Source organism: Fusarium musae, chromosome 3 (genome assembly GCF_019915245.1).
Source record: "Fusarium musae strain F31 chromosome 3, whole genome shotgun sequence".
Lineage (NCBI taxonomy): Eukaryota > Fungi > Ascomycota > Sordariomycetes > Hypocreales > Nectriaceae > Fusarium > Fusarium musae.
This window is the reverse complement of record NC_058389.1, coordinates 2,727,764-2,752,880: the sequence shown is the minus strand read 5'-3', so window position 1 is coordinate 2,752,880 and position 25,117 is coordinate 2,727,764. Positions and strand designations below refer to the sequence as shown.

Below are 25,117 nucleotides of genomic sequence, written 5' to 3'. Positions count from 1 at the left end.
ACTTTTGTTATTTTATTTACATAAACGAAGAAATACATCTCATGTGCTCAAAACATGCTGTGCAGCTCTAGATCCCGAAACGTCAGTCTAAACAGGATGGATTTCCATTCTTTCCGCCACCATGATCATTCAGCGACATGTCTCAAAGTGTCGGTGATACTAGAAACCACAAGTACAGCTTCTTCTCGAGAGATCTGCTGCTGTGAGCCGAAAATACCAATTGCAAGACGTCCCTTATCGACGGACGCCTCAACATCAACAGCCAGCTGTGACAGTAGGGTTAGTAGCCATTTTGAGCTTGAAGATCAGTAACTTACCGGAATGCCATTCACCGAAAAGCTTTCCTGACGAGCCGCCTCAAATTGAGCTGGCACGTGATGGCGGTATGAGTTGTCAGTTACTTCTTGTTGCAAAATTGTGATCGAGTTCTCTACTGAGCCTGTATCGTCGGAGAGGCTCAGGAAGTTGACAAATGATTCTACTTGTACACCAGTCCATTGATATATCTCCCAGAGACCGACGTCTGATCGTCCATCAGATGTAATCTGGTGAATGTCTCTCTGAATATTCTTTGCAATAGAAGACAAAGGGAGTTCTATGGGCGAGTCAACCCTCAAAGGAACAAGGTTCAGAGTCGGATAGACCTGAGGGAGCCTATCGCTGGCAGCAGCTCGGTTGGCGAGATACATGCCAAACACCACTGACCCATTGTCTGGTTTGTTGTTTCGTGTGGCGATGACTTTGGCATAAGCTGCAAGGAACCAAGACTGGAGTGAGACGCCAGACTGAGTAGAAATGGATTGTATCTGACTGGCATCTGGTATCGCTGATTCGTTTAAGTAAGAAGTTCGGTTCTTTACGTCTCCTTGCGATTCGGCAGCAATCGGAGTGGAAGAGGTGCCGTGTAAGTAAGCTTTCCAGAAAGCTCGTCTATTCTTATGGGCTGCTTCACTAGCCTGACGGACTGCAAAGTTCTTCCACTGAGTAAGCCCATTGTTCTGGACGGCAATAGAGCCATGTAGTAGTTGAGATAATCGTCGCAATAGGGCTGGAAGGCTGACTCCGTCGTACAGAGCGTGGTGGATCTGAAGTCTGAGTAACCAGATGCAGTCTTCCTGGAGCGTGATGTGCGCTCTAACAAGTGGCTGGGCAGCCCGAGTTGACTGCTCTTTAGGGGGGTCCAGAGTCAAGGAAAGCTTGTGAGATTTGAGCACAACCTGCAAAACCGGGATAGTTGGAGATTGGGTTGGAATGAAAAATGTGCGTAAGAGAGGTACTTCAGACACAAGTTTATCCCAGGCAGCCTGTATGCCGTTTAGATCAACTGAAGTCTTAATTTGACATGGGAACTCGGGAAAGAATACAGTGCCCTCTGCTCTTTGCCATGCACCGAGCATGTAGACTTGCATTGGCAATGCAGGAAGTACTTCAGCATCTTCTTTTCCTATTCCATGGGCATGAAGTAGAACTTCAAGATTGATATCGTCGGGCGGGACCCATTCTTCGGTCAATCCCAGAGTCTCTGACGATATAGCTTGGGCTTGCGTGACGCGTTGAGCCATTTCTGCAATATTTGAGGATTTAACAAGATCTTGAGGGCGGAGGTTTATTCCAATCTTTCGTAGGAGGGAAGACACTTTGATGGCACTAATTGAATCGAGGCCAAGGTGGTAAAGGTTATCGGATATCCTGATTGAGGCAAGGGGAACACCCGAGACCTGGTGAAGAATGTTTCGGATTTCGGCTTCATTTTGGGAAAACCCTCGATCCTCTTCTGACGGTAGATCTGTAGAATCAACTGGCACGGAACTGCTTCCATCGCCCAGTATTACAGGAGCCATACCGCAGATGGACACGCCATGCTCTTCGAAAGATAGTATCTCCTGGGAGCCAGGCCGTATCAGGAAATCCATGACAGCATCTAAAGTCTCCAAAATAGTTTCCGGTCCTCCATCCCAGACATACTGGGGCTGAAGAGCAAGTCGCCATAAGAGAGTGTCAGACATGGCTTCAGCTTCCACGCAAAGGGGATACTCGGTGGCCGAAGACGCTTCAATGGATGTTAATAGGGGGCGGTCTGATGATTCAGCGACCGGAGACTTTTGAAGGATGAACAAGGTGTTGAACAAATCTTGTCCATTGAGCTTCGTTGCTGATTGGGCTTTTCGCAGTGGATATTGCTGGGAGTCTCTGATATCGATCATATTCTCCTCAAGATACCGAAGGAACTCGGACACTGAACCGTGCAAGATACATCGCAGAGCGATTGTATTCATTGTTGGGAACACAAGCTTGTCTGCCCCATCAAAATCCCGACCCGACAAGACTGTGCCAAAGATGACATCGAGCTTCTTGATTTGGCGTGCTAGTGTGATGGCCCAACAAGCTTGGCAGAGTGCCTGCAAGCTTACAGAAAGCCTTTTGCAGGCGGTTTCGATTTCGGGGAGGCCAATCTTCGAAGCGGACTCCAACCGTTGCAGGGTGTTCTCAGTTGGGCTGGGCCACATTTCACGCGAAGGAATGATCGATGGCGAAGCATCTTCCAGATACTGCGTCCAAAAGTCCTTCGCCTCCTGGTTCGTGGACTCCAGTACTTTTATAAGGAATGGTTCCACTGGAGAACGGGTAATCAGCCTTCGTTCTAACAGTGCCTGGAGATCCTGGAAGAGCAAACTCAGGGACCATCCATCGTAAAGAGCGTGTGCCATGGAAAGGACCATGTATCGATGAGAGCCCATATTCGCCAATTTCAACTGAACCAGATGCCTTGCTCCTGCTCCTTCCCTGGCTTTTGCAGTTGCTGCTGCGGTGAGTTGACGTAACTCATCCAAGTTTTGCACTGTCGTAACTTCAATGTCGTCGTCACAAGATTCTGCAATGACCTGGCAATATGTCATATCCAGGTTCTGCTGGGCGACTTGTATAAACCCTGTCCGTAGGATAGGTGTAAGCTGAATTAATTCCTTCCAAGCGTCGATTAGTCTCGTAGTGTCGACATGATCGGACACTTGAAGAATATCGTGATTGAAGTAGGATTCAAAATCAGACTGGACCATCCCAGCCACCATTGACTCCTGAAGATGGGTGGGTGGAAGAACAGATTCGACGTGGCTCAGGTCCGCACCGACACCCTCAAGATATTCGCGTAACCTAGCCTTGACCTGCAGCAGTGAAGCATCATCCGCAGAAGTTGACGTTTTGAGAGAAAGATCACTCGACTCAGCCAGTATATTGACAATCGTCTTGTGGCGCATGATATGTGAAGGGGACAGGTGGATTCCCTTCTTCTTGAGTGTGGTAGAAAGCTTGATCACATCTATGCTGTCAAGGCCAAGTTCTAAGATCGATACGTTTTCATGGAGTTCAGAGGGGGCGGCATCAGCCAAGAAAGCTACTTCGTCACGAACAATTTGAGCTTCTTGGCTCCATTCAAAATTGCTCGATTCCTGCGTTTGGATGCGTTCATTGTTGGTGTCCAGGTTGCAGTTTTGCTCGATGTCGGGGATGGGCACCTCGCTCTCTGGTGAGCTTGCAGCAAGGCTTGCAAAGCGCTCAATGTCATCAAGTATGCTATCCAGCACTGGTGAGGACGCCAGATGTCCTTGTGCGACAAGAGTCAGTCGAAGATTGCCCGAACGACCGTGGACGACTTCGAGCGCAAGAGGGTAGTCAGGCGTTGCTGGACTATCCCCAATATCAAAAATGAGGCTGCTCTCATTGGCGACGGTGGCCTCCTCGATCTGGAAGGTGAAGAGACTATCAAACAAAGCTTTGCCCTTGGAGCACCACTTCTGGATGTCCTTCAAAGGGACATGTTGGAAATCGAGAACTGATGCATTGAAATCATGACATCGCCGGAGAAGGGACTGCCAGCTTTCGTGATGAATCGCTCGACAATAGAAAGGTACGGTGTTGAAGAGAGGGCCGATGGTGTTCTCGATCCCAGGGAGGTCGATGGCTCGCCCAGATACAACGACACCAACGGTAGGCTGCTGCTGGGTGAACTTCTGCAGAACAGAGGTCCATAACGCCATGACTACAGCCTGAAGCGTGACATTCTGAGAAGAACGAATCGCCTCAAGACTCGCAGTCGGCATTTCCCGCTCAGCGACGGCTACAGCATCTGGTTCGCCATCTCCATGCGCCTGGATTGAAACAGAAGTCCAACCTTCTAGCTGTTTCTCCCAGAAACCTCTGCAGTTATCATGCTTTGCCAAAGGACCATAACTAAGAGCTTCAAGAAATGAAGGTGCGTCAGGTGCGTCAACACCTGAATAATTCGCCGCGGCCCGCTTCATCATGAGATCAAAACTGTTACCATCATAAAGTGCATGGAAAATATGAATCGTAAGTAGTCTAGATGTCGGTGTCTCAACATAGATGAATAGCAAAGGCTGTGTGATAGAGGAATCGTTCCGCTGGATCCAATACTTCTTCTGCTCCGCAAGATATGCATGAATCGAATCATCCGATTGTACAATGTGTGTTTCCCAGGCCAAGGTAGATTTTCGCACGGCAGCTTGCAAGAAACCATCCGGGGTGGGTACAAAGACAGTTCTTAGAATGCTCTCTGTTAGTACCAAATCGTCCCATGCCTTTTTCAACTTGCTTATGGAAGTAGACTCATGGAGCTTCAACTCAAAAGTATTGAAGTAAGCGCCGGGCTCGTTGTTGGTCAATGACCGAGATATGATGCCTTCTTGTAATGGTGAGCATGGGGCAACATATTCGACATCAGCTGGCTCGATATTAAGGAGGCGGCATACCATGCCACGGTGTCGATGGCCATATGCTTGGATGGACTGCTTAACCTCTCCCACAAGTTTCTCTTGTCGATTTGAGGTGTTCTTGGCCAAAGAGTTGGCAAGGTCGCCGATGATGGGGTTTTTAAGCAGCAAAGCAGGGGATACTGCTTTGAGGCCGCGGGATTTGAGGAGGGAGGAAAGTCTGAGGGCTGTGATTGAGTCCACGCCAACGTCAAAGATGCTTGTCGATGACGATAGGTCATTTTTGCTCATGTTGCTGAACTGCGCAATACTCTCAAGCAATTGGTCAACTATCTTCTGGGCCCCCTGTGAAACAGGTGCTGTTGTGGCATGAGAAAGCTCCAAGAGCTTCTCTGGTGCAAGTTCGCTGAAAAGTCTTTTCAGGTCCTTGATTTCTGCCTTGTTGTTTGAGGAAAGGGGTATGTATGGAAGTGACAGGATATATGTTGGTACCATGTACCCTGGAAGTTTGGCACGGCAGGCTTCTTTTGCTTGCGCAGCCAGGCCCTCCTGATCCATCAGGATCTCAAGGGGACCTCTTTGAGACTTCTGGCCAACGATGAATGTTACCAGAACGTCCTTGCCACTACTTCCATGGCGAGCCACAATAGTTGCAGCGTCGTGAATATCGACAACATCGGTACGGATGATATGATTGATCTCGGCAATTTCAAGTCGCTGGCCGCGAAGCTTGACTTGATCGTCAGCCCGACCGAGGAAGTCAAAGCACCCATCATGGAGCACGCGGACAAGATCGCCGGTCCTGTATACTCTCTCATTGAATTCTTCAAGTGTAGGGAACCGCTCTGTTGTGAGTTCGGGTCTGTTGAGATAACCCTTGCCCACTAATTTCCCTGACACGCAAAGCTCTCCAACGCCACCGCGGAAGACTGGCGTATTGGTGTTTTGTTTGAACACAAATGAACCAACATTGGAGAACTGCTTTCCGATGTTGCTAGGGCGTCCATTTTTGGGCACACGCTGAAACATAGTGACACCGATAGTGGCTTCGGTAGGGCCGTATGCGTTATAAATGACAGCTTGCGGTCCCCAAACATCAAGAATCTCCTGTTTAAGCTGTTCGCCGCCTGTAATGAACACACCACGGCAGAGACTGGGAACTTCATCGGGATGTGTGAGTCGCGCAAGACTTGGAGTTAGGTCAATGTGTGTGATGCCGAGCCTATTGATGGCTGCTGTCAAGTCATCGAGTATGAGGTCTTTGGGTGCAGCAACGACGGCCATTCCCACGGACCAGCTCCAATACTGCTCAAGGACGGAAACATCAAAGTGGAGAGCAGCGAATTGAAGCCAACGTGAGTCCTCATCCCAGTGGCCTTTAAAAAGTTCCTGGAACGCCATCATTGCCTGGACAGCGTTCTCGTGAGTGATCTCGCAGCCCTTTGGCGTTCCTGTTGTCCCAGATGTATAGAGACAATAACAAGTATCTGATGGAGATATGTTGGGGTGTAAAACGACATGCTCCTCGGTCACGTCGTTCAAAGCCTGGGTTTCTATTTCCATGACCGTGGTTTTGGCTTCGAAATCAAGATCCTTAGAGCACCTTGTTAGCAAGCAAGGTGCTTTGGAATCTTCGATAATGAACTCTTTTCTCGCCCTTGGTGCAGACGGATCCAGTGCGACAAACGAGCACCCAGCTTTTAGAATGCCCAGGATTGAGAAATATGCCTCGGGGCATTTATCAAAGTGTACCGCAACAATGCCACCAGGGGAGACCGTATTTTGAAGCATGTTGGCTACTTTGTTACCCAGGCTGTCAAGTTGATGATAGTTCCATTGTTGCTTGACACATGCATCTCCCTCGAACTCTGACACAAACTCGAGGGCAATTTTTCCCGGATGAGAAACTGCTCCCTTCTCGACAAATTGGTGTAAGAGCTGAACGGGGGTGTCCATTACAGGGACTGATGCAGGAAGTATTGAATACAGTGATAAAGAATTTCTCATCACTTCGTCCTCAAAACCAGTAGCATTACAGGCGATGTGGGTTAGTGAAGCATCGAACTGCTTCATCAACAGCTGCGCTTGTTCCCGGGGAAGAATGTCGCTGTAGTACGTTATGCTTAAGCGAATTTGATCATCGCCCGTGGGTTCAATCTCCAATGAGACTGAGTACTCGACTTTGGCTTCTTCGTTGACCAGTTTCCACGGTACAACCGAAGTGCTCTGATCTGGCATTTTCTGGTACGCAATGAGAGTGTCGAATATGGGGCCTGCGGGGTGACCTAGCCATTTCTGCACTTGACTGAGCGGCGAGAATTGGTATTTGTGAAGGTGTTGGTTATAGCTCATCATGTAGCTGATCAGGTCGGCATTAGACAGAACGTTGCTTGCCACAACAGGCACTGTGTTGAGGCATGGGAACGCGACATCCTTGGTCTCGTCAACGGTTCTTCCAGACAGCGCGACACCAAAGACAACCGAGTCCTCTCCCAAATAAGATGCCAGTACTCGCGTCCAAGCGGCTTGGATGGCCGCTTGGATTGTGGTATTTGAGGCTTGAGTCGCTTCCCTGAGTTTTGTGTATGACAGAGAACTAAATGTTGAGTCAACTAGTACTTGTCGTTCTTCAACTCGTAAGGGTGTCATTATTGGAAACTTGTTAACAACGATCTTGCTGGCTTTGGTCTTCCAGAATTCCTTCTCTGTAGATTTGTCATTCAGTGCCATTCCCATAATGGCTGATACTGCAGGCTCGATGGTCGTAGGTCGGGGTAGTTGATTGCCCTTGACTAGTTGTGAAAGTTCATCAAGCATCAAGTGGAGTGCGGGAGCATCGTAGAGAGCATGGTGAATGATGAGGCTCATGGTATTGATTTGGGATGTTTGAGCCAGAATCACACTCCAAGGTGGGTGGTGCAGCGAAGAAAGCATCGATTTGCTGGCATCAGTCTTCATCTGTATGAGGTCGGCCTCTTCGTCTTCAACCAAGTACAGACGGTTCATAGTCGTCTCTATTGATCCTGCTTCATACCTCACCATAGCAAAAGAGGATTCTGCGTGTTGCACGGGCACAAAGCCAGTTCTCAGCATAGGATGTCGTTGTTGAAGCTGCTGCCAAGCCATTTCGAGGTTCGCTACCTGGACATCTTCCGTCACTTCATACCTCACTGCGTTGAGGTAGTTGTCACCTCCAGACTGAATGAAGGATGCCAGCATGGCAGACTGGACAGGCGTGCATGGTAGGACTGCCTCGACTTTGAGTGATTTGGGTAGTTGATAAACAACCTCTGTGAGGACTTGTCGTGAAAATCTGTCAAGATCGTACTTCAATGCATACCCAGCATCTGCTCTCGATGAATTCTCCAGTAGCTTTGCAGCTATCTTAGAGCAACTTGGACATTCAATCACATCAGAGGCCGATACAACGAAACCGCGCTGGCGTAGAACCGAAGCCACCTGCACAGCGTTGATGCTGTCGAGGCCCAACTGGAAAATGGTTGTGCGGCGTTGTATATTCTGATCGCTCACCCCTGAAAGGGTGGCCAGGACATGTCTAACTTGTAACTCAAGCTCACTCCATTCTTCTTTTTCGTTCGAAAGTATCACCGCTGTATTGTCTTTTTCGTTTCGAGGTACGAGTTGGTCTATTATTGACCTGAGGGTGTCGGGAAGATCTTTCTTGTTCAATGAACTCGCATGAGGAGCTGTCAGAATGGCTCGCAATGTAAGTTTGAAAACATCAGCCATAGCCGTGGCAACTTCCTCAGTGACAATACTCATGTCCCTGTGAATATTGACAACCAGTGAGTTCAACCCAGGGCAAGGGACGATTTCGCACACCAAGGGGATATCCATATCACCAGAATCTCCTTCGAGTGTCCAGACGTTCTTGTCGATGTCTTGTAATGGCTTTTGCAGCAGTAGAAGCGTATCAAATATATGCTTCCCAGTGCGATTGATGCTACGCTGAATCAGCCTCAGAGGAGTGAATTGGTACGCAATAAGCTCTGTGTTCATCTTTTGAAGGTGCTTGAGCAGATCAAGATTACTTGATGCTTCTGGAAAGTCGACGCGCACAGGGATGGTATTAAAACAGGGTGCAACGAGTCTTTCTAGACCTTCGATGTCAAGAGTACGGCCACTGACAACATTTCCAAAACACACGTCTGTACGTCCGTATGCGGCTGCAAGGACAGTGGCCCAGCTTGCTTGGCAAACCGAAAGTAGGGTTGACCCGAGATCTCGAATACGCAACTGCAAATCGCTGAGAGGGATATCCATAGATGTGGTGCAGGTGCTCTGGTCAACTTCACTCGTAGTTGTCTGGGGAAAGACTGCAGATGGTTTGTAGTTCTCAAAGTGCCGTTGCCAAAACTGTTCTGCATCATCGGGCAAGCGAGTGGACAGTTTCAGAAACTGACTATAGGGGACAGTCGGCGGTAGTTCCTCGCCAACAGCCAATGCTTCCACCTCCTTGAGAAGTCGTTCCATTGCCACACCATCGTAAAGTGCGTGATGGCAGATGAATGACAGAAACTCGGATCCACGGTACCTCAGTAGCGCTAGAGATATCGGTGGTGTCCTTGAATCTACTGGATCGGGGAGAGACTTGAGATGTTGCTCAATCGCCCCATCGAAAGACAATTCACTCACATCGAACGTCTTCCACGGTATTTCCCATCTCTCGAGGACGATCTGAGCAATGGCACGTCGGGAATCTGTTGTCGCCGCAAAGCAGGTCCGAAGAATATCATGCCTATACGACATGGTTTTCCAGTATGACCTCATGGCTCCAGAGGTAGTTGTCAGGCGTAGGAGGACCTTGTTATAGTAACCCCTTTGGCCGCGAGAAAGCATCGCCTCCTGTAAAGGAGTACATGGCAAGATCTCCCTTATGGTCTTTGCCTCTTTGGCAAACTCTTTTTTCATTGAGTCAACGAAGGTGGCGGCGAAAAAGTCTTCAAGACTATCGACTGGGGCTTCCCTCTTTTGTGATGTCTTTCCATCCAGATATCTCGCCAACTGCGCAACAGTTGGGTTGCGAAGAATCTCAGTCACAGCAACTCGAGAACCAAGTTTTGAGCTGAGATTGCGTGCTAAGTCGATAGCAGACATAGAGTCTATTCCGAGAAGAGCAAACGGTGTCCATCTGCCGAAATCATTCCTGAATACATTCGCAGACTCGAGAAGGGTATCTGCAATTTTCGATTCTGACTGGCTCCAATCTCCCTCGTCCTGAGTTTCCAAGGACATTCTAGAGGCTTCTTCGAGGTAGTCCGTGCCCAAGCTGTTAAAGCAGTCACGAAGTCGGCGCTTATCTATCTTTCCACTCGAAGTCATGGGTATTGATGAGATTGGGATGAGGTAAGTGGGGACCATGTAGCTTGGCAATCGCGATTTGAGGTGTGCGAGCAGGGACTGATGGGTTTCGCTGTTGATTTCCAACACATGAAAGCTGGAAGGGTCATGGTTCGGAATGAAGAAGAGAGATAGTTGCTGGGGGGAAGTCTCTCCGCGCTGCACCAATACCGTAGCAGCTGAGGATGCCAGACCACTCAAGGTCACCGTGCTGTTGATCTCACCAACTTCGATTCGCTGGCCTCTTAGTTTTACTTGATCATCGATGCGACCAAGTATCAGCAAGGAACCGTCAGGAAGCATGCGACCCATATCTCCAGACCTGTAAAGCCTTCCGTACTGGGGATGTTGAATGAACTTTTGAGATGTGAGCTTTGGCATGTTGAGGTAACCTTGAGCGACCTGGGCACCTCCAAAACAGAACTCGCCGACCCAATTAAGGGGAACTACGTCAGAACTTTCTGGGTAGAGTACCACAACAGAGGTATTAGGAAACACGTGCCCTAAGTGCTCAATATGGTCATCTGCTGTCATTTTCTTCACTGTGCAGATATTTGTGGTTTCCGATGGTCCGTACCCCTGCCACAACTGGCGTTGCCATTTCTCATAGACAGACTGTGTCATGGGTTCTCCGGCAGACACAAGAAACTCCACGCCGGGGACATTAGCAGGGTTAACGATATTGGCAACTGTTGGTGTCATGCTGAGGTGGGTGATACTAAGTTCACGTATTGATCGCTCAATGTCTTCCAAGATTGTGTCATTTGTCCCTGAACACAGACACATCCCTGTGCACCATGTATAAAATATCTCGAATACTGACACATCGAATGCTTGAGAGCATGCTTGTAGAAGACGGCCCTGTGAATTGAGACACTTGGGATACAGTGCCTCGAGATGCTCAATGTTTGCAGCAATACTATGTTGCTGAATTGCAACACCCTTTGGGGTTCCTGTCGTTCCCGACGTGTAAATCACGTACGCTAGTCGAGTCCCATCAACTTCAACGTCCAGGTTGTCCGTGGATATGTCATGGAGCGAGTTGGTATCGACAGTTATCGTAGAAAGCTCGGACAGATATGGGTATTGGTCACGAGACACGTTATCGACGACGCAATGCTCGGTCTGGGCCTGCTGTAGGATCTCACTAATGCGAGCACGAGGGGTTGAAGGAAGAATTGGGAGATATCCACAACCACACTTGATGATGCCCAGGATTGATGCGTACAACGTTGGTGACTTTTCCATCACAATAGCCACTACTTCGCCAACCCTGACACCGCTACAATGGAGATATCTCGCGATGCGATTTGCCATTGCGTTGAGCTCTTGAAATGTCCATTTCGTCTGGTATCCGCCGTCCAAAAAGTGAGCAAATAGTAGAGCATCAGAGTCCGGAGTTTGAAGCACAACTTCTTCAAAAAGTCGTGCTAAATCAGGGGTTTTCTGTGGTATGGTAGGCCAGATGTTGTTGATGGACGGACTACAGCTGATCTCCTTCAGTGCCGCTTTGACCTTGGTGGTAGGATTCTCCAGCATGGAGATAATCAATGACTCAAGCTGATTCACCATATGTTCTGCTGTTTCAGCTGACACGAAGTCCTCTTGATATGTAACTTGAAGCTCAAATCCATCTTCTCTTGGCTCAACCTCAAACACAATCGGTGTTTCTAGTCGGTCCAAATGACTTGTCTCTCTCACAACGTTGTGTGTCCGCTCCGAGCTGGCGAGAGATTCCTGGTATACAAAAAGCACATCGTAGAGGCTTTCGCCGGGCTGTAATGAAACCAGCTTCTTGAGCTCTGACAATGAAAGCGTGCAATGTTGCATAATTCCTCTGTTACTTGAGTGGATGCTATTGAGCAGGTCGAGACATACAGATACGTTGTCTAGATCGACTCGAACAGGGAGGGAGGCAATGCATGGTCCAATTACTTGCTCAATGCCTGCTAAAGGAATCGTCCTCCCAGAAGTTACTAAGCCAATCGTGATATCACGCATTCCTGTGATCCCTGACCACAGCAGAGCTAGTGAGGCCTGGAATATCACTTGAGGACTGCAGCGAAGCTTCTGCATTCCTGTATTAACCCTACTCCGAGAGAGGGATAATCGCCTCCTGATTGATAGGCTTCGGTTTGAGCGCATCACCTTACTGCGTAGCTTGGGCAATGGCGATCGTTTCCATCCTGCGAGATGTTCCGTCCAGAATACTCGGGTGGCATCGCCTGTTTGCAGATCATGATAAAATCTGGCAACTTCCCAGAATGGAGGACGCTGAGATACTTGTTGTCGCAGGAGTAGTTTGGACCAATCAGAAAGAAGAATATCCATAGACCATCCATCATATAGAGAATGATGCAGTTGTAAGAGAACACGGACGCTATCTTCTTCTGGGCTTCGCTGGATCTGGAGTATCAAGGGAGATATGAAGTCCTGTGGTGAGGAGAGGCACAGTCGTTTTTGAAACTGGTCGACAACGCAGATCTGTTCGGGTCGGAGTTCCCGCTGGAAAATCATAACGAAGTTGCCCTTCGCAGCTGCAAACCCTGCACGCAGAATTGCATTCTGCTGTGAAAGTTCTCTGAAAGTCTCCAATATATGATTGATGCCATAACCCAGCGGAATACTAAGCTCAAGCTCGTTGCAATAAGTTGTTGGGTTCCGTGCAGTCTCGGCTAGCATTGCTGCTTGAAGAGGCGTGCATGGTATAACGTCCTCGACTGAGCCACGAATTCGAGCCAAGCTGGCGTCTTGTTGTACAATACCCTCAAAGTCTAATGAAAGATCTTTTGACGCTTGTTGAAGGTGGTCTATATCGGGCTGCGGTTGCCTTCGGATGGCAGAAATAATTTCAGACGCAGTTTTCATTGTGAGAATAGCAGTTGAGTCTATCCCAAACCCAGAAGTGCGAAGAGCAGAGGCTAACTTGATTGCTTTGAGAGAATCCATTCCAATCAAGGCGAGAGGCGTCGACTTATCGACTTTGAAATTCAAACTCTGAGACACAACTGCCAGAAGCTCTGATTCCACTGTGTCAACCGGCGCGGAGTCCAAGATGCTCTCTGATATGTCAGCTTTGCGTTGTTCGTACTCTGCTTTGAGCCTCTTCCGGTCAACCTTGCCACTGGGTAATCTTGGAAATTCTGACATCAGGACAACTTCTCCAGGGACCATATACTGCGGCAGCCAATCTTTGCAATGCTTCAAAATAGAAAACTCAGTCACTCCTTCGTCGACGGCACAGAACACTATCAGGATAGATTGTACTATCGCTGCCACGGCGCTGTGACATCCTGAGGTTCGAAGAACAGCCTGCTCTACTTCCCCCAACTCCAAACGTTGTCCTCTCAGCTTCACTTGGCCATCTGATAATCGACCGAAGCATTCAAGTTTTCCATTTGGTAGTAAGCGAGCTTTGTCTCCCGTACGATAGATGCGCCCAAATGGTGAATCAAGGAAGACTGAATTTGTTTGCTCCGGTCTGTTGATGTAGCCAGCAGCTAACTGGTAGCCACCCACAGCCAATTCTCCAACCTCTCCCTGCGGAAGAATTTTAATTTCAAATTCGTGGCTATCTGACTCTGGAATCTCGATAATGAAGCACGACACTGTATCGAGGGGTACGCCAATATTGCCCGTCGAGGAATCAGACGAGAACGCAGTTTGAAGAGTACTAGCATTTTGTTAGAGTTAGGTGTTTGCTAAGAAATAGTTGAGAATCTTACCAGTGGATTGTGGCTTCAGTTGGGCCATACATTGCCCAGAGCATGCTCGGCCTCTCATTGTCCCCTCCAAATTCCTCAACTACTGGGGCGTTGAGCATTTCTCCAATTGTCAAAAGCAACTTGAGGTCTGGCGCATTTTCTCTTCGGCGCAACAGGCTTCCAGCGACTGTTGGTGTGAGTTCGCAGGCATCCACTCTCATAACGCGAAGCACGCCAGGAAGGTCATCTAACATCTCAGTTCGCCGAATACTCACGAGAGTAGCACCTCGAAAGAATGGGAAGAATATTTCAAAGACTGAGACATCAAATGTCGGTGCTGCAAACTGTAGAAAGCGGGAGAATGGTGGGATATGTCTATCATGGGCAATAAGAGCTTGCGATGCAGCATCGTGCGAAATTCCCACACCTTTGGGAGTTCCTGTTGATCCTGATGTATACATGACATAGGCTAGATCTTCTGGCTGAGGCACTCTGTGTTTGACCTCGGCTCTTGGAGATCGAGAAGGGATTTGATATTCTTCATACTCATCAACGATGATTATAGTTGCGCCGGTATCGTAGGGTAGTTCAGATGCCAGGTCTTTCGTGGTCAAAACCACTGTTGCTGAGACATCGTCAAGGATGAATTTTACGCGTTCCGGCGGTGCATCGATATTGAGAGGACAGAAAGCCCCTCCGGACTTCAAGATGGCCAAGAGTGAGATATATAGAAGAGGGGATTGGTGGATGAGCACAGGAACAACAAACTGTCCAGTGACATTGCCTGATGCTATTGTTATGCGAGTCGCAATGGACGCTGCAGCTTCATGAAGCTCGCTGTAGGTCAACGTGGATTGCCGGCCGTTGCCCATATAATCCAGGGCTACGTGTTGGCCCGGCTCCTTCACCAGTTGGTGTAGGAGCTTTGGTCCAGGCAGCCTGGAAGGCCGGGCATTAAGGATAGACAGTCCTGTCAAGTCCATAGTGCTCCAATTACACCTCTGGTGGTTTGGTGGCCTGAGAGTGTGTTAGTCAGAACGATGGCGTAGCCGGGCAATCAGTGCAATGGATAGTGATAATGAGGAGGGTGGTCTCGATGGGGATACGGCGCCGGTAACATTCAGAGCCGGCGACAATACCGGTGACGTTGAAGGTGTGCACTCGGAGCAGAAGATATGGCCCTTTTAGGGAACGCACTGGTCCGCCAAAAGCCTCATCCTGGGGCATTAATTACAGGCCAACTTGCTATTAGCTAAAACTGTGTGGACTAACATCAGACTGCTTGGATCGCTTCACGACCATGCGGAACCAAGTCTCGGAGGATGTACACGCCAGCCGGGGTCCAAAACACGGGAGCTGCGAATTGGAATGGCGGCAAAGCAAACGGACGCATGCCGTATTAGAATCGGCGGCGCAATGATTCGTCAAAGGCAAGCTTGAGGCGTGGACAGTCGTACAAAGTGGTTCACCTGGTCCAAGGGGGGCGTGTGGAAGCAGCTGTATTCCAGCCTGTCAGCGTCGAGTAATTACTCATCGACTCATGAAGATGACAGGGACAAGTAAGATCCGGCGTGAGTGCTGTCGGTGGGTGGGTAGCAGACAGCTATTATTTGAAAGGGTGGGCTGGCAAGACATGCCCCCGGGCAGATTAAAACCGCGACCCATGATGAATGATGTGGTGCAGTCAGGGTTGAAGTGCAATGGTGTGAGCCGAGATACCTGGATTGCCGTTTTGGGCACATCTATGGTGGACCTCTGGCCGTGGCTGGCGTGGGGAGCAAGACAACCTCGTTGGTCTTATGCCAAAACCGCACCAGGATATGGCGCATGTGCGTGGGATAGTGGTGCTTTTATTCAAACGGCGTGATGTCTCACAGGATACCTGAGTTTCGGCGTCAAATGAGCAGTGGAGCGAGCAGCCGCTCAAAATAGATTGCGTCACGACTCGGTTTATGTGAACTTGATCTTGTTATCATGACAAAGTCCACTCGAACACCAACAATAGACCTGTCCAGCCTCTTGGTTCAACAAGAGCATAGCCTCTGTGTAACTTCAAGCGAGGATGAATTTCTTGCCAAGGGATAGTTCTCATGGGCATTGGATTACAAAATCCATTCGTCCATATTGGGTAACTTGATTGATCATAACTGCGAATCAGATCGGCAAGCCAGACCCCAAAAGGAAAGGCCAATTTCTCTTGGCACCTGAGGAGGCTCGACGTAAGGTTCAACGGCCCCAGGGTGCCTAGCAAATGATTACGTGAAGGCTTATGGCGGTTATAAGGTAAAACAAATCGCTGCATGTGAGACGCTGCACTAGAGGAAATCTCGAAGCTAGGCATAACGTTGAGATCGTGGCTGATGATAGCAACCCGAAAGACGGCATGCGTATTGAGGGTAGAGGGTCGTCGACATCGGTGTTGCTTTTTGGTTATGCGGACAAGGGATCCTCGGCGGGTCGACCCGCGATAAAAGGGGGACCCCAACTTGACCAGTGACTTTCGGCTCTACTAACCAGTGTCTAGGCGCGTTGTCTAAGTCACATAATAGACTCGTCTGGGACAATGGCATGGGAGCTTGAACGCGTGCTGTCCAGGTATCCGTCTTCCCGTAAGCTATCGCACACAACGAATCTTGTAAAACCCATGGTAACTAAATAGACTCATGCCGGTTGAGTCACGGGGTGATGAGATCAGGCAGGGTCGAAGCCAGCATATAGAGGGCATTTCCAATATCCAAGGGCAATGGCGGGAGAGAGTTATAAACGTGGGGTGACGTTGATCACGACACCATGATAGTGAAACGATATTAGTCAACGTGGGAGGTTTCCAGAAATGTTGATGTTTCCTAGTGTAAGAGGGGGAGTAGAACAAGCGAGAGGGGTTTTGAAGGGCATGGCATGTGCATTGATCGGGGTTAGGAGAACGTTGTATGCCATTTTACCTTGTCTACGATATGGGATGTGGGTTAGATTGGGTTGGTCAGGATGATGGAACCATCAACACAGCGTGATTGTGCCACGCAGCGCATTGGGTGAGGGAAAGGCTGTGACGACTGGCCGGAGGAAGCAATGGATTAAGGTTGGGACAACTAGGTGGAAGCAGCTATGCCTCTGGACCAGACGAAGCAGTGGTGAGCGAAGTTGGAATCGGAAGCAGGAAAAGAGGCACTCCATGAGGGCAAACCCCAAAGTGACTGGATGGGAAAACGCATATTCGGTCGGCGCAGGCTCGGATTCCCGAGGGAATAACGGTTTGGGAGAAGAGTGAAGCTAACGACAGCGGCAGCACGGCGCTGAAACGAATAAAGCGGAAAAGAGCAGTGCGGACACCGAGCCGAGATTATGGAGAAATGCCAGACCCGTCAGGTTAATAACACCTGCTAGGTTGTTGCTGTGGTTGTGACAGACTGGTTGACGGCTACCTCCGAGAGCACAGCACGAACGAGACGACAGGCTTTCTGCCGAGTCAGAATCGCCACAGGCGGAGTGGTCGATCCCGTTGCGGCTTTAATGAAGCAAACGGGCTAGATGGGCAATGTTGAGGGTGATGATGCGATGCCCAATGAAGCGGACGGCGGTGATAATGGTGGATTTTCTGACCCTGGTGTTTGATGATGCAAGGTGCAGGTGGAGAAATGGAGGGGAGGGTGTGAGCTATGACCAACCACTACAGTACTGCTCCTCGGAATTGGTCAATGCACTCACTCATCGTTCATCGAAGCCCAGAGCTTGCTACCCTGAATGAATATTCTCAAAGATCATATCTCAATGTCAATTCTGTTCTGGTGTTGAGATATTCTGATCTTGGATGGGACGATATCGTTGCTACCTCTTTTCTCTGCTATGTAACTGCATATTGATCAATTCCCTATTCATGCTCGTCGAAAATATCCAAGTACCTCGACTGCAACCTGCATTCGTTTATTAATAAGTATTGAGTGCTAAAAACTCGCCGATCTTTTGATCCCGAATCTAATCAGATAATCTAATGTACACGTAAATGAAAATGATGTACTCTCCCCCTGGCCTCCCATGTACCTACCTGTTCAATGGCTCTCGCTTCGAAAACTTCCGGTCGATGCCAGGATTTTACAGATACCTGACGTTGAAACCGTGCTCATGCCCACCCAATGAATATGTGATTTCTATGTAATTCAGGAAGTCAAGAAAGTCCTGTTAATATACTTCGTCAATTACAAGATCTTTTAAACTACTTGACCACCTGTAAGTTGAGAAAAGGCGCCCTCCCTTAAACATTATCAAACAATGGTCGCCGCTAGAAACTTTTCGAGCAGCCTGTGACGTAGCTTCTGGCCAAGTCTAGGGGTGGCCAAGATGAGATGGTGTCAACCAAACCTGTAAGCTTAACACGCTCATTGTGCGGAAAGTCAACATTCGAATTTGATCGAACCTCGTATGCTACATGTGCATTCATTCCCATGTTCAAATTCCAGCTAGAGCATGCATTGTCATGGTATCACTGTAGTCTGATCTCGGCAAGGCAAAGCGGCTTCTCTTACTGTGCTGAATAGCGAGCGCTTTTGCCCGTAAATTTCTGCTTTTTCTCATGAAGAAGCTTTGCCTCTCACGTGCATGGTGACAGAAGCGCTTAAGGTGTCTGGTTATGGCATGGGTTTCAACTGACGATTGCTGGGATAATTTGACGACATGAGGGAGGCTACTGTAGGTACTACTTGGACCCTCGGACATGGGATCGCAAACGGGTACGAGATCCTCTGATGTACGAACCAACCGTGAGGCCAGGTACTGCCGGAGCGTTGGCTTGGTGTTCTAGATCACAGCACGGCAAAGTGTCACGAAAACAGGGGTCCAACGGGGCGAAGAAAAAGCAACATCGTCACCCGCAATTGGCATCATCTTACGGTTTTGCCGATCGTATCGAGCCATACTACGGGTATTTCCAGAGTCGTGTCGTCCCATGGTTGCATATCTGCTCTCCATGATTTCTGTCATTGCAACATCGATGCTGGCCTATCCCAGCTGTATGGATTATGCATATCGGAAAGCACCGTTATCGGTCTGAGATGGCTTCTCCAGCGCATTTGCATCTAATCAATCAGTTAATCCATGGACCTCTGCAAAATTATTACCCGCTAGCCCGATTATCTCCCACAGGCGTAGGACCCTGTTGCAAATGCAGCTCTAGACAGCTCATCAACCGATGGAAATTCAACGCCAAGTGCTTGCGCTTGTAGGTCAAGAAGCCTGTGCCATGGTCTAACAGGGATAAGCTTCTGTTCACCAGAGAAGAAAATTTTTCTTCCATTCACAATTGCCCTCCGCTTGCTCGCGCTCATTCGGTCGGTACCTGTCCCCAAGAAGAAAAAACACAGCATAATTGTTGCAGGGGTTAGGTTGCGAGCAGGAGCACCACCTCACTGCACCAGGGGCCATCTGGTGCTAAAAGACCCCTGGGCCGCTCGGAGGTCGGTAACCAGTCAACTTGAGTTTGGTGCGCGACGCTACTGTAAGCTGGCTAATTAGATCTTATCAGATCCGGTTTATCAGATCATCAGATAATTCCCTCATCTCCACAATGGAGCCCAAGGTATTCGCCGCCCATCAACACTCCAATCATCAGCATTTTGCCAACCACCTTCCATCTTCTCTGCGGGACTGCCCCTCCTTCTCGTCGAACGACATTGCGAGACTCGAGTGATCGGCTCTTCTGGCGTGGGCGCCGTCAAACCAAAGCCGTTCTTCGCCGCACGCTGGCGGCTGTGCGTTCCTGTCCTGTGCCTGTGCTGGTCAGGTTTTTCTCTGCCCCCAACCCATGGCATTGACGTCGTGTCTGAACGGTGTGAAAGAGCTTGGGTGACGGGGCTGCAGAAAGCCGTCATCGGCCCAGGCGAGACTGGACGTTTCGAACCCATGCCTCGATCCCACGGAACAAAAATGCGTAGCGTCTTCAAGGGTCTGCATCGACCCAGTTAGCAGGTAATGAACTGGACTTTGAACTGCGGCTGCTTCCACCTTTTGTGACGCCAGCTGGGATGGCAAGCATATTTCCAGTAGTAAGGCCGTCTGATCCTTGCTCAGCGGCGTCAACGTTTGCAGAGTTCACCAAGCTTGCACGCTGTTTTGCCATGTCTATCTTATCTGATCTTTTACCAAAGATCATCGCCGACGTCGCATCATATTCGTCCATACTTACGCTTCTTTACTGGGTATCCTTGGTTAGTTTGCCCGTAATCCAGGAACCTCCACTTCCTCCTGCCACCGTCTTGAGACGCAAGTGGCCATAAACACCCCGGCTGTAGAGATGAAGCTGAAGAAAAACACCGGGTAGAAGGTGGTAGAAGTCGAGGGTTTGTAAGAGAACATGGGTCAAGGAGTAGTTCGAGTTTGCAGACTCTCGATAAGGTCGAATTAGGGGACTTCTCAAGCCCAGGAATTGGCATACACACTGAATCACACTCTCGATTTAAAGATGTCAACATACATCGATCGTCATTCGCGAAAGGCCTAAGCTTTTACGTTACGGCATTCGTCCATATAGGTAGGTTCCAAGACTGATCATCATCGTCCGTCAATAAACTAAAAACAAACTTTGCTTGAACTTCACCCACGAGTATGGGTATCCTGTTGACATGCTTCAACCCTTGCTCATGGTCTTTTGCTCTGCCCATTTTATGCTCATCGTTTCCTCATTCAACCTCGAGTGCCGGACTCAACCCACTGCCGCCACGCATCCCTGGAGGGTCCCTCCACGCTTGGGGGCTTGCGACGGGTTGGCTAGTTGAGAAGCTTTGGTTAGACCCGCAAGCCAGTGTGATTCTGCTCGGAAATGATGAATGGGCAGTGGCGCCTCGAAGCTCACTCAAGCGCTACGGAACTTCACGGCGTTGATGAAGTCCCACGAGGAGGGTCCACGAGGCACGCCGCGGCCATGGATGTGGAGGATGAGGCCGCAGAGCCATTGACTGCGCGACATTTTCCATCCATTTTCCATCCCTTGCAGACCGATGACTGGCCTAGCCTGTCGTCTTATTGTATCGTGTCGCCCATCCTGCAGCGGCTGACAGAGCCTTTGAAGTTTTGACACAACCATTAGAACCCAGCCCAGACGGGTCCTGCATGAGGCAATCCTGTAACCATGCTGTGCCTATGTCTTTAGAACACTCTTTTATGATGATTGCTGCTTCAGTTGATCGAGTGTCGACATGAGCCCTGAGAAGTATGATGAGAGCATCGCAGGTTATGTATATGAGTGCTATGCTCTCTCTCCCACTTCACGAGGTCCAACACAGGACAAAGCTTCAACAGAGAAACTGAAACAGTCACGAAAACAAAAACAAAATAGAAGCCCGAAATGGCTTACAGGACCCCTCCGAGCTAAAGCTTGAAAAGGTTGGTGTTTTCTATGCAGCAGGGCAATTAGCCCACCCCCCACCATTTCCCGATCCCACCCTCTCTCTAGAGGGCCTAGGCTTGGGCTTAGTCCTGGTCTTATTCACTACCTACTAACCAGAGTCACGTTGACTGACGTTAACAGCAATGGATTCCGTCACCACTCTCATTCTCATTTCACGTTCTGAAGAATTTCTGGCCTGACCCGGCTTCCATTCTGCCGCTCGCTATGCTTTTTGCACGCTTGCTTGGCACCGGCGGCTCCACGCCTTGGCTTGGCCGCCGCCGTGCTCGGCCCAGCCCAGCCCATAGTAAAGGCCCAGTCTCCAGTGGGCTAGCTAGTTGTCTTCTTCCCGGCTCAGTGTAGTAGTGTCTCCATCGTAGATGGTTTTTTTATGTATCATGGCTCCATCGCAAATGTACCTCCCCAAGTATGTACGTACGAGCTTGACGAGGTTGTATTAGCCATGGAGAAGCTCCATGTACTCGTATCCGCCTCCTCCATGTACATACCTAGAGAGGCGTGTCCAGCGCCAGCAGGCGTCTCGTCATGTAATGCAGTGTACCTCGCTCGACTACAGCTTCGCCGTGAGCTTGTATGTACTTTCTTGCTTGCTTCTTTTGAGGGTCTGTAGCTTAGTTTGACTCCGAATAAGAATATGGCACGCAATATGGGACCAAGGAAATAGCTTGTAGATCCCATCCCCGTCTGAACTACAAAATGCCATATCTCCCCCATCTCTCGGAACTACTCCGTTCTTCTGTTCTTTCTATCTTCATTGACGAAGCTTCTCCAAAGCCTCGGCGGTACTACCTAAAGCTCTTTTAACATCTCTATTCAAAGTTAGACCCTGATAGTGTCACTTTTGCCCCTACCACAATCCGGACATTGGAAACTTGATTCGACCGTTTATCCATTATATGAAGCTCATCTGCATCAATTCTCCAATCTGTGCACCATATTGATCAGATTGGGTGATATCTGGTTCTCGAGAAGGAACAAGAGCTTCTGCAAACCGGATTTATTCCTCATAGTCTCCCATTCACTTGGTGGACCTCTTCCTGGTTTCTCACACGTCACGACTTTGAATTCGCCAAATCTCATAGACACAAAGTTTGTGCTATAAAATTTGGTCTGCATTTAAAGATTCTATTACAATTCTAGACCTATCTATACCCCTCTTCACCAGCAATCAGTCATCATGTCACCCCACAGCGAGGTTTCATTCAACGGCTCCGAGGCCCCGGTCTCCAACGGTACCACCAACGGTACTACCAACGGTCACAGCGGCACAAATGGCACAAATGGCACAAATGGCACCAACGGTATTACTAACGGCCACAACGGTCATGTCAACGGCACCAGCACCAGCAACGGAAACGGAGCTGCCCCTGCTGCCCGCCATGGACCCCGAGTTCACAAGGAGAGATCTCCTTATCTCGAGTCCGCTCCCGCGGATTCTGAGTTTGACCTCATCTGCGCTGGCTTCGGCCCCGCATCTTTGGCCGTAGCCGTCGCTATTCACGATGCCATCGCCGAGGGCAAGAAGCTTCGCCCTGATGGCGCAGCTCCCAAGGTTCTATTCCTGGAAAAGCAGACCAAGTTCGCTTGGCACGCCGGTATGCTGCTCCCTGGAGCCAAGATGCAAATCTCCTTTATCAAGGATCTAGCCACTCTTCGCAACCCCCGATCTGAGTTTACTTTCCTTAACTACCTCCACCGTCAGGGTCGTCTTGTTGACTTTACCAACTTGAGCACTTTCCTCCCTGCCCGCACTGAATACGAGGACTACCTTCGCTGGTGCTCTTCTTGGTTTGACCATGTTGTTAGCTACAACAACGAGGTTCTCTCTATCTCCCCCGAGAGCAAGGAGGCCGGTGCCGTCAAGACTTTCACCGTTCAGGCTCGCAATGGCAAGTCTGGCCAGGTCCAGTCTTTCCGCAGCCGTCACGTTCTTGTTGCTGCTGGTGGCCAGCCTTCGCTCCCCAAGAGCCTCCCTGCTAAGCACCCTCGTGTCCTGCACTCTTCCCAATTCGCCAACTACGCCCCTCAGATCCTAGCCAAGCAGAACGCTCCTTACCGCGTTGCTGTCATCGGTGCTGGCCAGAGTGCCGCCGAGATCTTCAACAACGTCCAGAGCCTGTACCCCAACTCCAAAACATACCTCATCATGCGCCAGGAATTCCTGCGCCCCAGTGATGACTCTCCATTGTAAGTTGTGCACAGTTGTCCGTTATAGGAACCTCTGCTGACCATGACCTACAGCGTCAACTCCATCTTCAACCCCGAGTACATTGACAACCTGTGGCCACGATCTGTCAAGGCTCGTGAGACTCTTTTGACTGAGGCTCGCGCCACCAACTACGGTGTTGTTCGTCTGGAGCTCATTGAGCACCTCTTCGAGAAGATGTATGACCAGAAGCGTGAGATCAGCGACGACGAGACACAGTGGCCCCACAGAATTCTCGCTGGCCGTGAGATTGCCAGCGTCGACACCAAGGGCGACGCTCTCGAGATCAAGGTCCAACGCGTTAACGATGGCCCTCTCGATGGCTTCGTCGACCAGGAGACTTTTGAAGTTGATCTGATTGTTGCCGCCACCGGTTACAAGCGAAGCGCTCACGTCGACATGCTCAAGGACGCATGGACAATGCTCCCCAAGACCGTATCGGGACGCAACGAGTCCCCTAAGGGCGTCAACGGCTGGAACGTCGAGACACAAGATGGCGAGCGCAAGCTGGCCGTCGGAAGGGATTACCGAGTCAAGTTCTCCCCTGGCACTGTTGCCGACGACTCTGGCGTCTGGCTGCAGGGCTGCTGCGAGGGTACTCACGGGGTAAGTGATCCACCGTGAATTGATCATGTTCATTCGATAGACACTAACATTGTCTCTAGCTGAGCGACACCCTCCTCTCCGTCCTGGGCACTCGCTCAGGCGAGATTGTTCAATCTATCTTCAAGCAATAAATGTTATGACAGCACGAATGAATGGATACCTACGTTTGTAATGGGTTTGCAAGGGCAGCGAAAATAGCTGACTGGACTGAAAAGAGCAGTCCTGCCGCTTAAGTCATTTTTTATTTATTTACTATATCCTCTGTTATTTGTTATTTTCTATCGCCATTATCGTTTACAGTACATACTGCGAATTAGGAGACAAAAGTTGGATTTTATTTATTCCTTTTGATGTTCTGTAGATTTTGTTAGAGCCCCACCACGGCATTGAAAAAAGTTATTTACAACCTCCAATTTCCATTCTCTGTGTGCCATGCATCCATTGTCACATCTCAGCATCGATGCTGCTCTTGACAGGAGCTTGCAACTCTCCATTTTTGGTATGTCTCCTTAAGCTTATTCCAGTTGCCACATTTCCAACGCACTGTTACTGGCCGCTCCTCAGGTGATATAAGTCGGCATCACGCTGCATGTCTGTCGCCCATTTCACGAATGCCAGTCTACCGACTGCCCGTTTTGTTCTTTCTGATTTCCAGTGATACCCCCTCGTGGGCTAGTTGCCGTAAGATTCAGTACTCGGGATGACTTCATAAGTCTTGGCCAGCACTGCACCAAGTGTTGTTATTGACCGTTAAACGTAGTATCTCCGTTACACCAAACGGAGTGAGCCTCTGCAATTGGCAATAACGATGGGAATCGCCCGGCCGGCAATGTTATCTTTTAGGCAGAGCTATCAGGACTATATGGAAGCGCATGACCTGCTTGTGCTTGAACGGGCCTCTGACAATTTGCTCCCACAGCGAGGCCCCCCATGCTTTCACTTGAGATTGACAAATTGACTCGCTGGTGTTGAGTCATTATTTCATATCTCGGAAAGACCGTTGCAAAAGTTTCACGCTGTCGAGATGCCATGCAGAGGCGGGCCGGTCATCCCAGCATTTGGCTGCACACCCACTTGCTGAGAAACATACCTAGGTATTCTCTTCCGTTCTGGTCTA

General features: G+C 49.4%; 2 protein-coding genes across 2 annotated transcripts; one reads left to right on the top strand and one right to left on the bottom strand.

Annotated features, from left to right (window-relative positions):
• Positions 1-125: 125 nt before the first annotated feature.
• On the bottom strand, positions 126-14,775 carry NPS2 (non-ribosomal peptide synthetase nps2; the record flags this gene model as incomplete). Its single annotated transcript, XM_044821993.1, has 3 exons — positions 126-266; positions 318-13,761; positions 13,814-14,775. The coding sequence occupies 3 exons, from the start codon at positions 14,773-14,775 to the stop codon at positions 126-128; spliced, it is 14,547 nt and encodes a 4,848-aa protein (XP_044683326.1).
• A 7,590-nt stretch (positions 14,776-22,365) lies between these two features.
• SID1 (PAK- GC kinase Sid1) lies at positions 22,366-24,131 on the top strand (the record flags this gene model as incomplete). The annotated part of the gene is made up of 3 exons (XM_044821992.1): positions 22,366-23,375; positions 23,430-24,000; positions 24,060-24,131. The coding sequence occupies 3 exons, from the start codon at positions 22,366-22,368 to the stop codon at positions 24,129-24,131; spliced, it is 1,653 nt and encodes a 550-aa protein (XP_044683325.1).
• Between the last annotated feature and the right edge of the window lie 986 nt (positions 24,132-25,117).